General features: G+C 46.2%; 2 protein-coding genes across 3 annotated transcripts; both read right to left on the minus strand.

Moving 5' to 3' along the window:
* Positions 1-3,092: 3,092 nt before the first annotated feature.
* LOC121569592 (kelch-like protein 11) lies at positions 3,093-6,442 on the minus strand. Its single transcript, XM_041880683.2, is given in 3 exon segments — positions 3,093-4,976; positions 4,978-5,476; positions 5,817-6,442. Coding segments are annotated over 3 exon segments (2,115 nt in total). The 5' UTR covers positions 6,347-6,442; the 3' UTR covers positions 3,093-3,890.
* A 550-nt stretch (positions 6,443-6,992) lies between these two features.
* On the minus strand, positions 6,993-13,376 carry LOC123482612 (ATP-citrate synthase-like). Of its 2 annotated transcripts, XM_045210897.1 has the most exons (17): positions 13,360-13,376; positions 13,081-13,174; positions 11,736-11,877; positions 11,379-11,547; positions 11,189-11,293; positions 10,894-11,090; positions 10,735-10,816; positions 10,411-10,521; positions 10,125-10,252; positions 9,901-9,994; positions 9,525-9,679; positions 9,239-9,389; positions 8,931-9,074; positions 8,717-8,830; positions 8,549-8,631; positions 8,311-8,387; positions 6,993-8,158 (listed from the first exon to the last, which is right to left on the minus strand). In XM_045210897.1, the coding sequence occupies exons 1-17, from the start codon at positions 13,363-13,365 to the stop codon at positions 8,064-8,066; spliced, it is 1,947 nt and encodes a 648-aa protein (XP_045066832.1). In that variant the 5' UTR covers positions 13,366-13,376; the 3' UTR covers positions 6,993-8,063. The 2 variants fall into 2 exon arrangements, with proteins under 2 accessions (XP_045066832.1, XP_045066833.1); XM_045210898.1 differs by lacking the exons at positions 13,081-13,174; positions 13,360-13,376 and adding an exon at positions 12,579-12,782.
* Between the last annotated feature and the right edge of the window lie 2,900 nt (positions 13,377-16,276).

The raw sequence follows: 16,276 nt of genomic DNA on the forward strand, positions 1-16,276 counted from the left end.
TGATACTGAATGTTATCAGATCTTCAACCAAAACCTAATATTAGATAAAGGGAACATAAGTGAACAAATAAAATCCTGTAGTTGTTGATCAGTCTCTCACGTCGCTGTGGAGGAATTCTGGCCCACTCTTCCATGCAGAACTGCTTTAACTCAGTGACGTGTGGGTTTTCAAGCATGAACTGCTCGTTTCAAGTCCTGCCACAACATCTCAATTGGGATTAGGTCTGGACTTTGACTAGGCCATTCCAAAACTTCCAATTTGTTGCTTTTTAGCAATTTCCATGTAGACTTGATTGTGTGTTTTGGATCATTGTCTTGCTGCATGACCCAGCTGCGCTTCAGCTTCAGCTCACAGACGGATGGATTGACATTCTCCTGTAGAATTCTCTGATACAGAGCAGAATTCATGGTTCCTTCTATTAAGGCAAGTCGTCCAGGTCAATTTTTTTACATTTTTACATTTTTAGTCATTTAGCAGACGCTCTTATCCAGAGCGACTTACAGTTAGTGAACAAATTTTTTTTTTTTATACTGGCCCCCCGTGGGAATCGAACCCACAACCCTGGCGTTGCAAACGCCATGCTCTATCAACTGAGCTACATCCCTGCCGGCCATTCCCTCCCCTACCCTGGACGACGCTGGGCCAATTGTGCACCGCCCATGAGTCTCCCGGTCGCGGCCGGCTGCGACAGAGCCTGGATTCGAACCAGGATCTCTAGTGGCACAGTTAGCACTGCGATGCAGTGCCTTAGACCACTGCGCCACTCAGGAGTACAGGTCCATTTCTTATTGCATCTGCCAGGGTGATTGTACTACTATTTTCCTTCCGTTAGTAGAAGGGAAGATTGAATGTACTGAATTTGTTACTGTGGGTGGCTCATGCCCAATGACTGTGCATAGTACTGCCCTTCTGTTTGATGTACATATGTATGTATGTAGCTTTGTTCCATAGAGAATGAGAGGCCTCTAGTGGCCAAAAGGCTGTTTTAGCATGGGCAGGTTCATTGAGGGCTTCCAACATTTTAATGGGAACTATATAGGGATGCTTTCTCTATCATTCTCTATGCTTTGTTCTAAAAAACAGGAGGTTGTCAAGTTGGAGGAAATTCCACCCAAGGAAAATACAGATGTTTATAGAGCTAGTCTTGAAAAATGCGTAATAATATTGGCCAAAATGACATTTAGAATTTAGATAACCCCTTACACAAGATAGATGGGAAACCAAGGTTATATAAAAAAACTGACATTTTAATTGCAAGTGATGACATCAGCATTTGTTTTACATCCAATATATTGACACAATGTCAGACTGCCACATGCAAAGCAAAATATATATAGCCTACATATGTCAATAATATTATTTCAAATGCTATGCAAGAACAAAGCTGAGGAAATACACTTTCATTGCATTCTCAAAATTATAGTGCTTTATGTTATAAATAAGCTTCAGGGATAGTGTTTATAACAATCAATGAACTCTTGAACTCAATGGCCACACATTCACCTTGATATGGTCATTCTGCTCAGTAACATAAGGATACCCTCTATAGTCTATATCAGTGGTTCCCAACCTTTTTTGGTTACCTTACCACCAACTGAATTTTGCTCTGCCCGGAGTACCCCTGAAGTACCCCCTCATGTGCATTATACCAGTAACCCTATGGACACAAGTCTTTTCAAGTACCCACTGTGGATAGGCCAAGTACCCCCAGGGGTTATAGTACTCCTGGTTGGGAACCACTGGTCTATACATCTCATCTGATTATCTTTGGAGGGTGAGGAGAACATACAACAATCTGGCAGGATCTCTAAGATACACACCTGAATAAGCCTGAGGTACAGCAATGGGGCTGCCTCACATTTTACATCACATTCCTTTTGGATTACTAAGCAAATCACTGTAGAGTACATCTTTTCTCACATGGGAACAGAATAGATTATCAGCTGGAGTTGGATTAAATGATACATTAAAATAAAAAAATACAATCGCCCAAATCTGAAGTCAAAATATGACAGTTAAACCCACTCGGACTAAAATATTTGTCAATAACTCAAACTCGACATTAAACTGATTAAGGGTAGAAAAGTGCACTACTTGGCAAGCTTTTCCCAGCATTCATTACCGTACGCACATATATGCATATACACGTTATCAAGTCCTCCATCTGAACTACACCCTCCAGCCATTACACTCAATACAACCAATGCGGACAAAATAAGAGAAACATTCATAAACTCCCACCTAGGGCCTTCTACACAATGTTCCTACCAACAGGAATGAGATGAGCAGAAGACTGAAGAATAATCAAATGGAATGGTTGATGGAATTTCAAATGATCAATGGAATGTTACCATGTTAAGACTGTTTCATTAGGATACCGGTCAGAAACACAGACAAGGACGATTTTCCACAAGACTGAGACATGCAGACGGATGTGTGCACAAGTCTAATTAAGAGATTGTAGATGGATGAATGAACTCTCTCCATCTATCTCAGACTCCCACCATCTCCATTCTCCTTTCCAACTTCCTTTCTTTCTAACTGATGCCACATGGGCGATTTCTCTCGACTCTCTGCACTGACTGCTCAAAGAAATACACTATCGATCATCAGTAATAAGACAGAAAACATTAGGAGCAACCAGGGGAGGAGAGAAGTCTATTTTACTGCGCTCCATTATGCAATCAGGGAAAAGCCACAGCTCACCTAGTAGATAGTGATGGTAATTATCACTAATTAAGTCGTCCACTTGATTGGACCATAGATCTGATAATAAATATGAATAAAACTATTCTCCTTCCATTCAAGTTGACCTACTGTATCAAAGCTATAATAACAACAAGCAGAGCCATTCAGATAAAGCTACTATAAACCACAGCAAAGCCATCAGGCATTGGTAAGGGTTTGGTCCGACTGACTGGTAGGGCCGGGATGACACCAGTATCGCCATCATTTTTCCATGGCATAAATGAAAACACGAAGCAGACCAAACTCTTTGGTCCTTTAAAAATCTGCTGTATGTAAAATATTGTGTGCTATAGCTTGGAAAACACGTGACTCTGGATGACAACATAATGATGTTTGTTTCCAACATTAGGACTGTTTTCCTAAAGAAGTTAAATCTGCTTAGTGTTACGTTTACTTGCCACGATACTAACGAGTATCGCGATTCTGGTATTGTGCCGACCCTACGGCTGGGCAGAGTGTGTGTGTGTGTGTGTGTGAGTATTTGCATGGAGAGACTGTCACAGTGTCCTGATGGAATGTCATAGAGAGCGACTGACTTCACTAAGCACATTGGATTGGAGGAATGTAGTGTCACATTGCCTACTTCATATAAGCATTTTACATTTTAGTCATTTAGCAGACTCTCTTATCCAGAGCGACTTACAGTTAGTGAGTGCATACATTTTCCATAAAAGCATAAAAGAAGGGGGACATAAAATATTTATATATAATAAGTATACATATACAACTATATACTATATGTACGTACAAAAAGATAAAACATCCCTTGTGTCTGACGTACATACGTGGTGTAGTCGGATGTTGGTCACTGTACAACACTCTATTCACATTTGTAACATTCGGCCTGTCCTCTCCACATAGACAAACACCTGGCCAGCACAGGGTCACATCACTCCCACATCTCCCAGCCTTGAACACCGTAGTCACTACTAACACCATAGTCTCAATCTGATGATCTGGCACAGAGTTCACTTAAAAAAAGAACCAACATGAGAGCAACATAGGAGCCACTGCTACAGCAGGTTATGGGTGGGGGCTGATGACGATGGCTGCCAGGGGATGTTTGGGGTTTGGAGTTGGGCCGGGCCAGGCTGCTCCCCCTCTGGGGTAGTTGTGATGGACAGACAGGGGTTGAGTTAGTTCAGCACTCGATCTGAGACTGCAGCTGCCTGCGCAGGGTGAGGGTGCGCCGGTGGAGCTGCTGCATCTGCTGCATGCGGTCCCGCTGGCGGGCCAGGTTCTGGGGCATAGGGTAGCGCTGGCAGCCGTACAGGAAGCGGTAGGGGATGCGTACGTGGCAGGCGGTGGCGCGGCAGCGTGGCTGGGGCATGGGCGGCAGCAACATCCAGCGCTTCCTCTCGGCACAGTAGCGGTAGGCCTCTTTCCGGTACTGCTTGTCCACGTCGTCGCTGTTCTTCCAGCCGCCGATCACAAACACGTCCTCGTCGAAGTGGCAGATGGCGGCGCCCTCGATGCTGGTGACCTCGGGCGGCAGGCTCTCCAGGATCTCGTCTGAGATGTGGGCGCTGATCTTCTGCTTGGCGTCTTCGTCCCGCACCGTGTAGCTCTTAGGGCAGCAGGAGGCTGTGTGGTAGAAGTTGGTGGAGGCCACGGCCATCTGGAACACACAGTAGTTGTCTATGAGCGGCAGGGAGTCCACGTCCTGCCACTGACGGCTCTCTGTGTCGTAACGCGTGGTGACCGTCTTCAGCCCGTCCTCGTTGTCCGTGTCCACCGGCGTGCGCGCCATCACGTATACATAACGGTCCTCCACACTCACCGCCTTCACGTCCCGCAGGATCTTGGGCGCTGACTCCAGGTTGTGCCACTTGTCCGGCTCAGGCTCGTACACGCTCACGTCCTTGAAGCCCGGGCTGAAGTTGCCGTGGCCACCGATGCTATACAGGATGTCTTTGATACAGGTGAGACCAAAGGAGTGTTTACGTGTGGTCAGGTTGCTCACCTGTTCCCAGGTGTTGCGGTTGGGATTGTAGCGCTCCACGGTCTTGGCGAAGCCTGGTTCCATGGAGCCCGCTACGTAGACGTGGGACTCTGTGGTGGCGATGGCGTGGCCATCCAGGTGGTTGTGGATGTGGGGCAGGTTGACCCAGCGGTCTTCGTAGATGAAGTAGCCCACACATTCACTCAGGTAGTCCCCGCCCTCTGACACCCCGCCCACCACCATGATCACGTCCATGTTCTGGCCAAAGCGCGGCTGGAAGGAGGCCATGAGGACGACCAGAACTCCAGGTCAGCTGACTTGAGGTTCTCACAGCCCGGATGGCGTGGCCCTCCACGGCATCGGACACCAGACGGAGACAGGCCTCGTTGGCCGCCACCAGTGCCTCATTCTTCACCACGCGCGTCAGATAGGTGGGCTTAATCTGGGGTAGCCGGAGGATACGGAACAACTCCTCAAAGTACCTCCCCCGCTGTTCTGTGTTCCTCTGGACCCACTTCACCACAGCCTCAAACAACACCTCTTCCGCGTCCACGGTGATCTCTGCGTCAGACAGCCAGTCCCTCACCAGGTGGAAGGGCAGGGTGTAGAACTCCTCATCCTGGATGACCTTGTGGAAATTGCGTCGGATCATGTCTGCGGCCCGCAGAGCCAGCTGGTCCAGGGTGTACATGTGGGCTAGGCTGTGCACGGCCACACAGTTGGCCAGGCTCAGCTTCTTCTTCAAGAACTCCCCACAGAAGTCCTTCAGATGCAGCAGCAGGAACCTGCAGCCAAACACACAATCAATAACAGAACAGGAAAAAAATAAACATGACACCCATGAACTCACTACACTCAAGTTCAGGTTTGACAGGTTACAGGATGGTCAGTGCTATCTGGGATCTATGGGACGTTCCGATCCTAAACGCTAACCTCAAGCCCTACCTAACCTTAACCCTTACCAATATACTTCAGTGGCACCTCCAGTAAGCCAAAACAACAATATTATATCACTGAACTACATACAAAATATTCGAACTACATACAAAATATTCAAGTACTAGCAAGTGGCGATTAAATGGATTATGCACATTCAAGGAACACTAATGTAAATTGAAAACAAACCTGTCAGCAAGCTCCAACACTTCATGCACATTGCAGGTGCTCACACGTATTTCTCCCGTGTACATGTACTGAATGACGCTCTCCACCGTCTCCGGGTCTGGTCCCAATTCAGCGCTCCATTCCTTCATCTCAACCCGACCCGACAGCGACTCGGAGAACTGCCCTCCCAGCAACGGGGTGAAATAGTCCGTAGCCGCGGCCAGTACAGAACGGTGGGCAGAAAACTCACAGCTCTGAACATTCCCGGTTGCCACCCCACTGCTGAAGGCCAGCGTCACGTCACAGAACAATCCCTGCTTCCTCTGTTCGTTCTGCCGCCGAGACAGCTCTGTGCAGTGGGAGGAGGAGGTGAAATCCTCGCCCTCTTCCGTGTCCCCGTCCCCGACAATGACGCTGGGCGTACTGCTACCGCTACTACCCCGGCTAGAGTCGTCTGGGTTCGGGGCTGCAGCTGCCATTCTGGCGGTGGTTGTGAGAATTCGGAACTGCAGTAAACTCGTGTGGGAAAGAACACACACGCAGACACACATACATACACTCAAAACACAGACGGAATGACTGACATGCGCAGTGGATGCAAGGCGTTACTGCTCGGCGTGTGACGTAAAGCCCCGCCCACTCACTTGTGGCTGACAGGATAAGCTTTTGTGCTTGTTCCACCTCAGCGTTCTCTGCCAAAGTAGGGTATCATCAATTCACCTTCTATGAGTGGGTGTCTTTGAATGAACTGAATGGAAGCTACATATAGATGGTTCCATTCATTTAAATCTTTTCATGTGATGGATGTTCTTTCTTATATAAGGGCAAGGCCAGTACATAGTCCCACTCTGTTACATAAGTGAGTAATCACTTTGCCATGAATGTACAGAAATGACAGCCCCAGAGCACATAGAACAGGTGGACTGAGGTCTGAAGAATAGGCTCTATAGTAGTCTAGTAGATCTACATGATCTTACACATATACACTGGCTGTTTGAGAAAACGAAGAATTGAGCCCTAATAGCTCACTACATCATTTCATCTGTTGTTATTGGATATGATATCATAAATTAATCTATTTTTAAACCAATGGACTTAATAAACTGATGGATGGAGCATGACACAGTGAAACAATTAAATGCTGATTATATACTATATTACTTTTATGATCCGCAACACTGGAAGAACCAGACAGAGTTGTGTTCCAATAGGTCATCTTTAATATACTCAGTCACACCGTTCTGAAAATATATATTACAACCCATCTCTACAGAGGCACGTTCAGTTCACATCACATTAGGTCAAACAAAGTTTTAAAATTGTGATGACATGACAACACAAATAGTACAGACAGATACATCTTTCGAGAAATAGCCGGTCACAATGGATCTGGTCTAGCTAGTAACATTCAGATAAATAATGCTGCATTCTATGGTCCCTTTGCCATCCTGGGCACCGTCCTGGTTGGGACACAGGAAGAGCTTTTCTCTGTATTACAGCCCAATGTTCTTGGTCAGCGGCATATCTTACAGTTTAAACACAACCGCTTCATGGGCATTTATAGTACATCAAAAATGCTGATACTATCTATTACATTCTTATTACATTTATTTAGTCCGCTGTTAATACATCTATACATAAATAAAGCATATGATTTTAATATGGCACCGACACGCTCAAGAAAGAGAATTGAACAGCGACACACAGGAACAGTCTGTTATACACAGACACATGCTTGGTTTACGGAGAGAGATGATAGTGGGAGATACAGTCTCAACGTACTTCACTGTAGTCATAGGAGTAGTATAGTAGTAGCAGTAGTATTGGCAGTAAACAGGAAGACAATCATCTGTATCCCTAGAGGTAATCTTGGGAAGAGTTGAATTGGATGAATTGCATTCCCCAAACTATAGGGTTAAGGGTCAATCAATGAATGAGGCTCATTTCTCATTCTCTGCAGCTTGCTTGGTCTCTCTAGACACCCTGTCTGAATGCGGCTTCACAGTTTTGCAGGCCTTGCTATTATTAACGGGGTTGCAGCATGTTTGATCAGCTAACTGATAAAAAAAAAACTAAAACTGTATTAATTTTAAAAGGGTTGTCCTTATTACTGTTGCAAAGCCACATCAATAATAATATCAGTCCCCATTTTTTTCTCTCCCACCACTTGGGGCTGACAGAACACAGTACAGGTGGGGGTGGAGGTTAGGGTGCGGTGGTGGGGTAACTGGTTGGGTATGGGGGGGGTCCATGGCCTGGTTTCCATGGTTACATGGACATGTGTTCGGGGAGAACGTAGGATATGTCGTCCCACGGGTGACGGTACAGACCCTGTTTCAGCCTCTTCTGATCCAGGTAGTGACCTGAGGGAGAAGTAGAACTATAGCTATAGGTATGGTTCCAATTTTATCAATATCATATTCCGTATCCCCTGATCCTTACACCACAGCCCCTTCCCATGACCATTTCTAGGGGTCAAACTCATCAGGGTCATGACCCCTGACCCCCGACTTACCGATGAAGCCCATGCTCCGCCCCAGGACAAAGATTCCATTCAGCGCTCCGATCTCCACAAACTCATCAGCCTCGTCCCTGGGGGGACAAACATCAGGGGGCAATGGTGAGTTAATGCAACACTGAATGTAGGCTAAGGACAACAAAAGGGAAAGCCGGCTGACCCAGACACAGTAGTATAGTTGCAATGTACAGAATGTAATTGACTGGAGTTTAATAGCATTAGCTAGCTAGCCTACCGTGTAAATCCACCACAGTTCCTGAGCAGGTCCACAAATGCTACTCCAATGAAACCGTCCACATTCAAGATCAGGTTGGGTTTCTGAAACCGCAGCAGAGACATGGTTTAGAACAGATGATCCCAGTAGGGTGATAAAGGCTGCAGGAGAGGATGACAGGGTTACTACCTTGGCTGTGGTGATCTTCTCTACATCCATTGCGTAGTCCAACAGCTGGGTGGAGGGGAAGGTCTTCTTCACAAAGTCCTTTAGGATCTGCACCCGCATGTCTGGGTTGTTGATCTGAAAACACAGACACACACACACACACACAAAGTACTTGCACAGTGAAAAACATGAAGGACACATGGCATCCAAAAAGAGACACAGGGACAGTGCTCACCGACTTGACCCTGTGTCCGATGCCCATGATCAGGTTGCCCTCCTTCTTCATCTTATTGACAAACTCCATTGGCAGCATGCCGCTGTCAAACGCCTTGCTGAACTGCTTGGCTGCAGCGTCCAGGGCCCCTCCGAACCGGTCCCCCTGGAAATCAACACACAGAAAGAAACTCTCAAATAGGAGACACACTTCGACTACAAAAGCTCAATTAATTATTTATTTAAACAGAGGCATTGTCTTCAGAAGAGGCTCCTCTGCTGGTTTGAGTGGGTCTAAGTATGTAGAGGTTGACTTGACTACGGTCTTACGATGGTGAGCAGGCCAGAGGTGAGGCAGGAGATAAGGTCTTTGCCAGCGCGGGCACAGACGATGGTGTTGTGGGCACCAGACACGGCAGGACCATGGTCAGCAGTCACCATCAGACACATCTCAATGAACTTGGAAGCATAACTGGGCAGCCTTGGGGCAAGGAGGAGGCAGGACACAGAGACATAGAATTGTAATTGAATTCAATTATGATAGAGTATGTTTAATGTTTTATGTGAACAGTATTTGTATTATTATTATTGAGCGTTTTGGGGGATAGAAGCGTACCTCCTCTGGAACCAGAGCAGTCCCAGGGTTCCTCCCATGCCCATCTCTGACTTGAACACCTCAGTGATGGGCATTCCAGCGTAGATAAGCTCCTGGCCCCTCTCATCACAGATACTGGTCATAAAGGAGGCTGGCTTACGGATCAGACCCAACTCCTACAGCACAGATGGTTAGAGAGAGGGGGAGAGAGAGAGAGTCACCGTACCCTCCTATTGCTCTCCATCTGTTTCAGTTTAACACAGTCTGATGCGGTTCGGTGAAGTTTGCCTTATATGGAAGCCGATAGCATTGTCCAGAGCCAATAAGAGATCCTGATTCACCGTTAACTCACAGGGGACATGTGCCAGCATGGCACTGACTGGTTGGCATTACTCACCCGGGCCCAGGAGTAGTCCATTGGCACTGTGGGAGGGGGCACCTCCATAGCTGGAACGATGACTCCTTTGCCAACGAGGTCGTCATACACTGATCTGTACATGAGGATGGGAAAGTTCAATTTCACAACAGTGCTTTTGTATGTTTACTAAACAGTCAATTTTATGTTGTGGCTTGGATGTAATGTTTTTCTCATCATATCATTGTGTGATTTTCTGCACTGACTTGATGACATCTCCCAGCTCGTCAAAGCTCTTAGGTACGAAGGCTCCGGCCTCCTTCAGAGCCAGGTTCTTGGCCACGGCTGTCTCTGAGGCCTGGTTGGCACACGCTCCAGCATGACCAAACTGGACCTACAGGTGACAGACTGGGTCAGCATATCATAGGAAACAGTCACAAACCCCATAACCAGACCCCTTTCTCACAGTATGCCTGCCCTGCAAGTCTCTGTGATATCAATCCAATGACCTTTAACCCCCCCAAAACTCTTCACGCTGCCCATCACACTCACCTCTGAGGAGAACATGGTGGCACAGGTCCCGATGCACCAGCTCACCACAGGCTTGGTGATCCTGCCTGACTTGATGCCCTGGCAGATCTTATACTCCTCTGTTCCGCCAATCTAGAAGGGAGACCAACAGTGCTTTTAAAAGACAGTCCACACTCACATTTGCAGAGGCGAGCATCCAAGCATGGAATTAATCTGGTCATAAATGTCGATGTTAATTAGCTATGCTTGATGAAAAGAAATGGATTGCGTTAAAAGGATAAGCTTTCTTTTTCTATGGGCCATTAGCAGCAGTGATGTAGATGTGTGTGTCTTTCAGATCCTCACCTCTCCCAGCATTACGATCATCTCTACCCCTGGGGTGTCCTGGTACCTCAGCACATGGTCTGTGTAGATTGAGCCTGGGTATCTAATGAAAAAATAAGCATGAATTATACACACACATCAGTAATCTTATCCACCCCATTCACACAGCCACTCTCTTACCTGTCTCCTCCGATTGCCACTCCCTCGTAGACTCCGTCGGTGGTGCGGGAGATGATGTTGTTGAGCTCGTTGGACATGCCTCCAGAGCGGGACACGTAGGCCACACTGCCTGGACGGTACAGCTTAGAGGCCAGGATGTTATCCAGCATGCCCCCTGTGTTCCCGATCTTAAAACAGCCAGGCTTGATCCCTCCAACCTGGACACACACACACAGTTAGATAAGACACTCTTCTCTACACCTTTAAAGCAGACCTCACATACTGTAAGTGAGGGGGTAGAGTAGGAGGGGCCTACCGTTGCCGGGCCGATGATAGTGATACCCTTCTCGTCCGCCCTCTTAATGATCTTCCTGGTCTGGGCTTCAGGGATGCCCTCGGCTATGATGGCAATGGTGTGGATCTGGAGAGGTGGGGAAATGAAGCATTACAGTCGGTCAAATCTACTGCACTCTCACCATTATGGATGGCATGGAGGCGCTACCAACCTGTGGGTACTGCATGGTCTCCATGGTGCTGTCGAAGGCAGAGCGGAGCGAGGCGAAGTTAATGAGCACGTCCACCTCCGGGTGTTTCTTCATGGCGTCGCCCATGTTCTTATAGACAGGCAACAGGATCTCCTTATGGCCCCAGTAGAACTTCTGCTTGTGGTCCCCACTGGAACACACAGACAGTCACAAAGTTTGGCATCGACAGACAAACCAGACAAATAGATAAGCACACGCACGGTATTGGCCATAAATATGCTTGTTATTTTCAACACCTCTTTGTGGTCTCGGGTTAGTTAGAGTGGTATACAGGAAACAGGAAGTAGAGAGACAGGAAGTAAAGAAAGAGACACCTACGTGAAAGGGTAGAGCATGGCAGACACAGAGGGCTCATCCCTGGAGCAGGTGTAGTCAAAGTCCAGCATGCCCTGCACGGCCCGCGTCTGCATGCCCCACACGATGGACTTGGTCTGCTTGCTGAAGAGGGTTGACGCCTTGACTGCAGGGACAGGAACACACAGGGGACAAGGAAGAGAGAGGGAAAGGAGGAAAGATGGAGGGAGAAAGATGGAAGGGAAGGTTAACTACAAAATACAAAGTCACTCAGACAATGAACAGAGGTTTGGCATGCACACGCACTTACGTAGAGGGAGAAAAAAATAGCTTGATCTCCTTACTACCGCACCAGCAGAGAAAGGGCTTTTAACTCACTACAGAGAGGTATGAGCTTTAAAGAAGTCATATCCTACTCTGCTAAGAGGTGTGATAGACCAGGGCACACAACATCAACAGAACAGACACACGGCAGGGTAAACAGTTACTAGACAGTGAAGGAACCAAACACTGACAGCCAGCCGCTGACTGAGACACAACCCACAGGAAACCACAGGGGTTAGTGAGACAGAAACTGAACCCACAACCATCCAAAACAACATGTTATCACTGTATATTTCTGGATGTCAGATATTCCCCCTCTAAGGACTACAAATGTGATCAGAAATGTAGTTGTCTATACGTCAATATTGTCCTAGTTGTTCCCATGTCACCCTTAGAACACCATAGAAATAGAAGCTACTTCTAGCATGAGAGAGGAGAGGACAGGAGCACACGGCCCAGCTCGAGGGCTTCACAGGGGGGCTAGGAGGAGAGCCATGTCCCAGGCCCACCCTAGTCCGTCTGTCTGACAGGGGAGTGTCCTACCTCCTGGACTGTCTGACGACGCCTGTCGCTCTGTGGCGCCACGACAATAACAAAAACAGAAACAATATAATCAATGTTATTACATTCAGAATGTGCGTAGATAATACCCTCCAAAAGGGAAAGCTTTTCACAACAGATGCTGGGCTGATGTGGGCTGTGAGACCCCTAATGGCCACTAGGGGGAGCGGTGACACAGAAACTCACATTTTATGATAGGAAGCCTCTTGCTCCCAGGGTTGGGGTCAATTCCATTTCAATTCTAGTCAAATCAGAAAATAAACAAAATTCCAATTCTACATTTTCTTAATTAAAAAGCATTGAAGAGAATTGTAATTTTAGTGTACTTCCTGAATTGACTGGAATTTAAATTGAATTGACCCCAACCCTGCTTGCTACACTGCATTACAGCAAACGTGGCAAGACTTTTACATAACTACCTGAGAAGCATCATTCTTACATTTCACATGTTTGTATGTGTGTGTGGTCTCATTGAGGAGCTCACCTGGAGGGGCCCCTGACTTGGCCTTCTTGGAAGGAGAGGCCCCGGGACCAGCCTTGTTCTCAGAGAAGGAGGCTGTCCTGCTGGAGGCTGGGGTCTGGAGAGGACAGAGGAGAGAGAAGAGAGGGAAGACAGGAGAGAGGAGAAGAGGTGTAACATTCTGTTGAAGAGCTTAATCATGTTAACTCCAGCCCTGATGCACACATGCCTTCATAGAATAGCCTCGATTTTAATGACTTGCCTAAAAACGGTCATGTTTTATTTGTAACAGCGCCACATTACCTGCATAGAGAGAGCATGGTGCAAGCTTTACAATGAGGCCTTGTTTGATAAACCTGCAGTGATGCCAGCTGCACAGTCGGGCCCTGTGTACAGACTATGTCTATGGCACAGTGGACTCGTGTGTTGAACTTTCTTTGAAAACAATCTACATGGTGGGACCCACATTTTAAATTCATTCAAATTCATTAAACGACATTCAGTTGTTGCATAGTGGAGCTGTGTTTAGAATGAGATGGGTGCATTCTCCAGGAAGCCCAATCGGCACTTTTGCGAAACTGTGCATGTGTATTTGCTGCTTTCATATTATTTCCCCCATATTTTTTCACTGACATCATCCATCAACAAATGGATGTAGATCGGCCCCCTACCCTTAACACACACATGACCACAGACACATCTCTCTGAAAGCCCCGGTGCAGCACATTCTTCGTCTCGGGCTGGCAAACCGTGCCAATATATCCTCCAAACACCGGCTTCGAGGGCATTATCACTTTTATACAACGGGTTACCAACATATTCAAATAATGATTGACATCTTTCATTAAAAGCTTTATTTTGATTAATCTATTCATACTATTTCATCCTTCCACAATATATAGTCCCGACACAAATCTAGGGTTGCTAGAGGCGACCCAGTCATTAAGTATTTTTGTTCTGTTTCTATGAAACAGTCTGGCCAGTCGTTCGTTCTAAATGTTCCATTGCCATACTGGCTGGAAACGTTCTTATCCCTTGCTTGCTAGCTAGCCAACTACGGCTAACGTACAGTCATGTCAAAAAGTGCAGCCAGAATGACAGCAAAGTAGCTTTTGTTTAAGCTGTTTTCTAGTGACATTTATTTGGATACATCCATAACAATGAGCTAACGAGGTGCGATTTCGCCTGGCATAGAAAATGTGCTCACTCGTCAGGACACTGTTGTTCAGAGGAGCTAGCCAACAACACAGCTACCAGGGGGTTCAACGGCTTTACCACTACCTTCAACGTGGAGTGCTATGACGAGAAAACAGAGGAGTGGTACGACGCCCATGACATGGGCATCTTCCGCAGTGCCCTCAGCTGCTGCGTGGTGCACGGGCTGCCCAATGTGGCCCAGTACGCAGCCCCCCGGGACTCCCTCCAGTCCCCCCGGGAAGAGCTGATGCTCTCCGCCTCCAACAGCATCCTCTCTGTGTGACACCCCCTCCTGCCCACTGTATTCCATCTACCACAAGGCATTTACCATGCGCAAATAAATCCACTACTGTACGTCCCAGAGGAAATCCCATATGCATACAGTGCTATGAAAAAGTATTTGCCCCCTTTCTAATTTTCGCTACTTTTGCATATTTGTGATACTGAATGTTATCAGATCTTCAACCAAAACCTAATATTAGATAAAGGGAACATAAGTGAACAAATAACACAACAATTGCATATTTATTTCATAAACAAAGTTATGCAACACCCAATTCCCCTATGTGAAAAAGTAATTGCCCCTTACACTCAATAACTGGTGCTGCAATGACTCCAACCAAACGCTTCCTGTAGTTGTTGATCAGTCTCTCACGTCGCTGTGGAGGAATTCTGGCCCACTCTTCCATGCAGAACTGCTTTAACTCAGTGACGTGTGGGTTTTCAAGCATGAACTGCTCGTTTCAAGTCCTGCCACAACATCTCAATTGGGATTAGGTCTGGACTTTGACTAGGCCATTCCAAAACTTCCAATTTGTTGCTTTTTAGCAATTTCCATGTAGACTTGATTGTGTGTTTTGGATCATTGTCTTGCTGCATGACCCAGCTGCGCTTCAGCTTCAGCTCACAGACAGATGGTTTGACATTCTCCTGTAGAATTCTATGATACATGGCATAATTCATGGTTCCTTCTATTAAGGCAAGTCGTCCAGGTCCATTTCTTATTGCATCTGCCAGGGTGATTGTACTACTATTTTCCTTCCGTTAGTAGAAGGGAAGATTGAATGTACTGAATTTGTTACTGTGGTTGGCTCATGCCCAATGACTGTGCATTGTACTGCCCTTCTGTTTGATGTACATATGTATGTATGTATGTAGCTTTGTTCCATAGAGAATGATAGAGGCCTCTAGTGGCCAAAAGGCTATTTTAGCATGGGCAGGTTCATTGAGGGCTTCCAACATTTTAATGTAGTCAACTGGGTGGGACTTCCAACTTTATTGGCTAATCCCTCATGGTCATCAGGAGGGATCAGCCAATTGTGAAGAAGAAAATTGACTTCTTAAAAATGGAGATGACACTGCCCTCACAGATGCCATAATGAGAACTATATAGGGATGCTTTCTCTATCATTCTCTATGCTTTGTTCTAAAAAACAGGAGGTTGTCAAGTTGGAGGAAATTCCACCCAAGGAAAATACAGATGTTTATAGAGCTAGTCTTGAAAAATGCGTAATAATATTGGCCAAAATGACATTTAGAATTTAGATAACCCCTTACACAAGATAGATGGGAAACCAAGGTTATATAAAAAAACTGACATTTTAATTGCAAGTGATGACATCAGCATTTGTTTTACATCCAATATTTTGACACAATGTCAGACTGCCACATGCAAAGCAAAATATATATAGCCTACATATGTCAATAATATTATTTCAAATGCTATGCAAGAAGAACAAAGCTGAGGAAATACACTTTCATTGCATTCTCAAAATTATAGTGCTTTATGTTATAAATAAGCTTCAGGGATAGTGTTTATAACAATCAATGAACTCTTGAACTCAATGGCCACACATTCACCTTGATATGGTCATTCTGCTCAGTAACATAAGGATACCCTCTATAGTCTATATCAGTGGTTCCCAACCTTTTTTGGTTACCTTACCACCAACTGAATTTTGCTCTGCCCGGAGTACCCCTGAAGTACCCCCTCATGTGCATTTTACCAGTAACCCTATGGACA

This window comes from Coregonus clupeaformis, chromosome 35 (genome assembly GCF_020615455.1).
Source record: "Coregonus clupeaformis isolate EN_2021a chromosome 35, ASM2061545v1, whole genome shotgun sequence".
NCBI classification, from domain to species: Eukaryota; Metazoa; Chordata; class Actinopteri; order Salmoniformes; family Salmonidae; genus Coregonus; species Coregonus clupeaformis.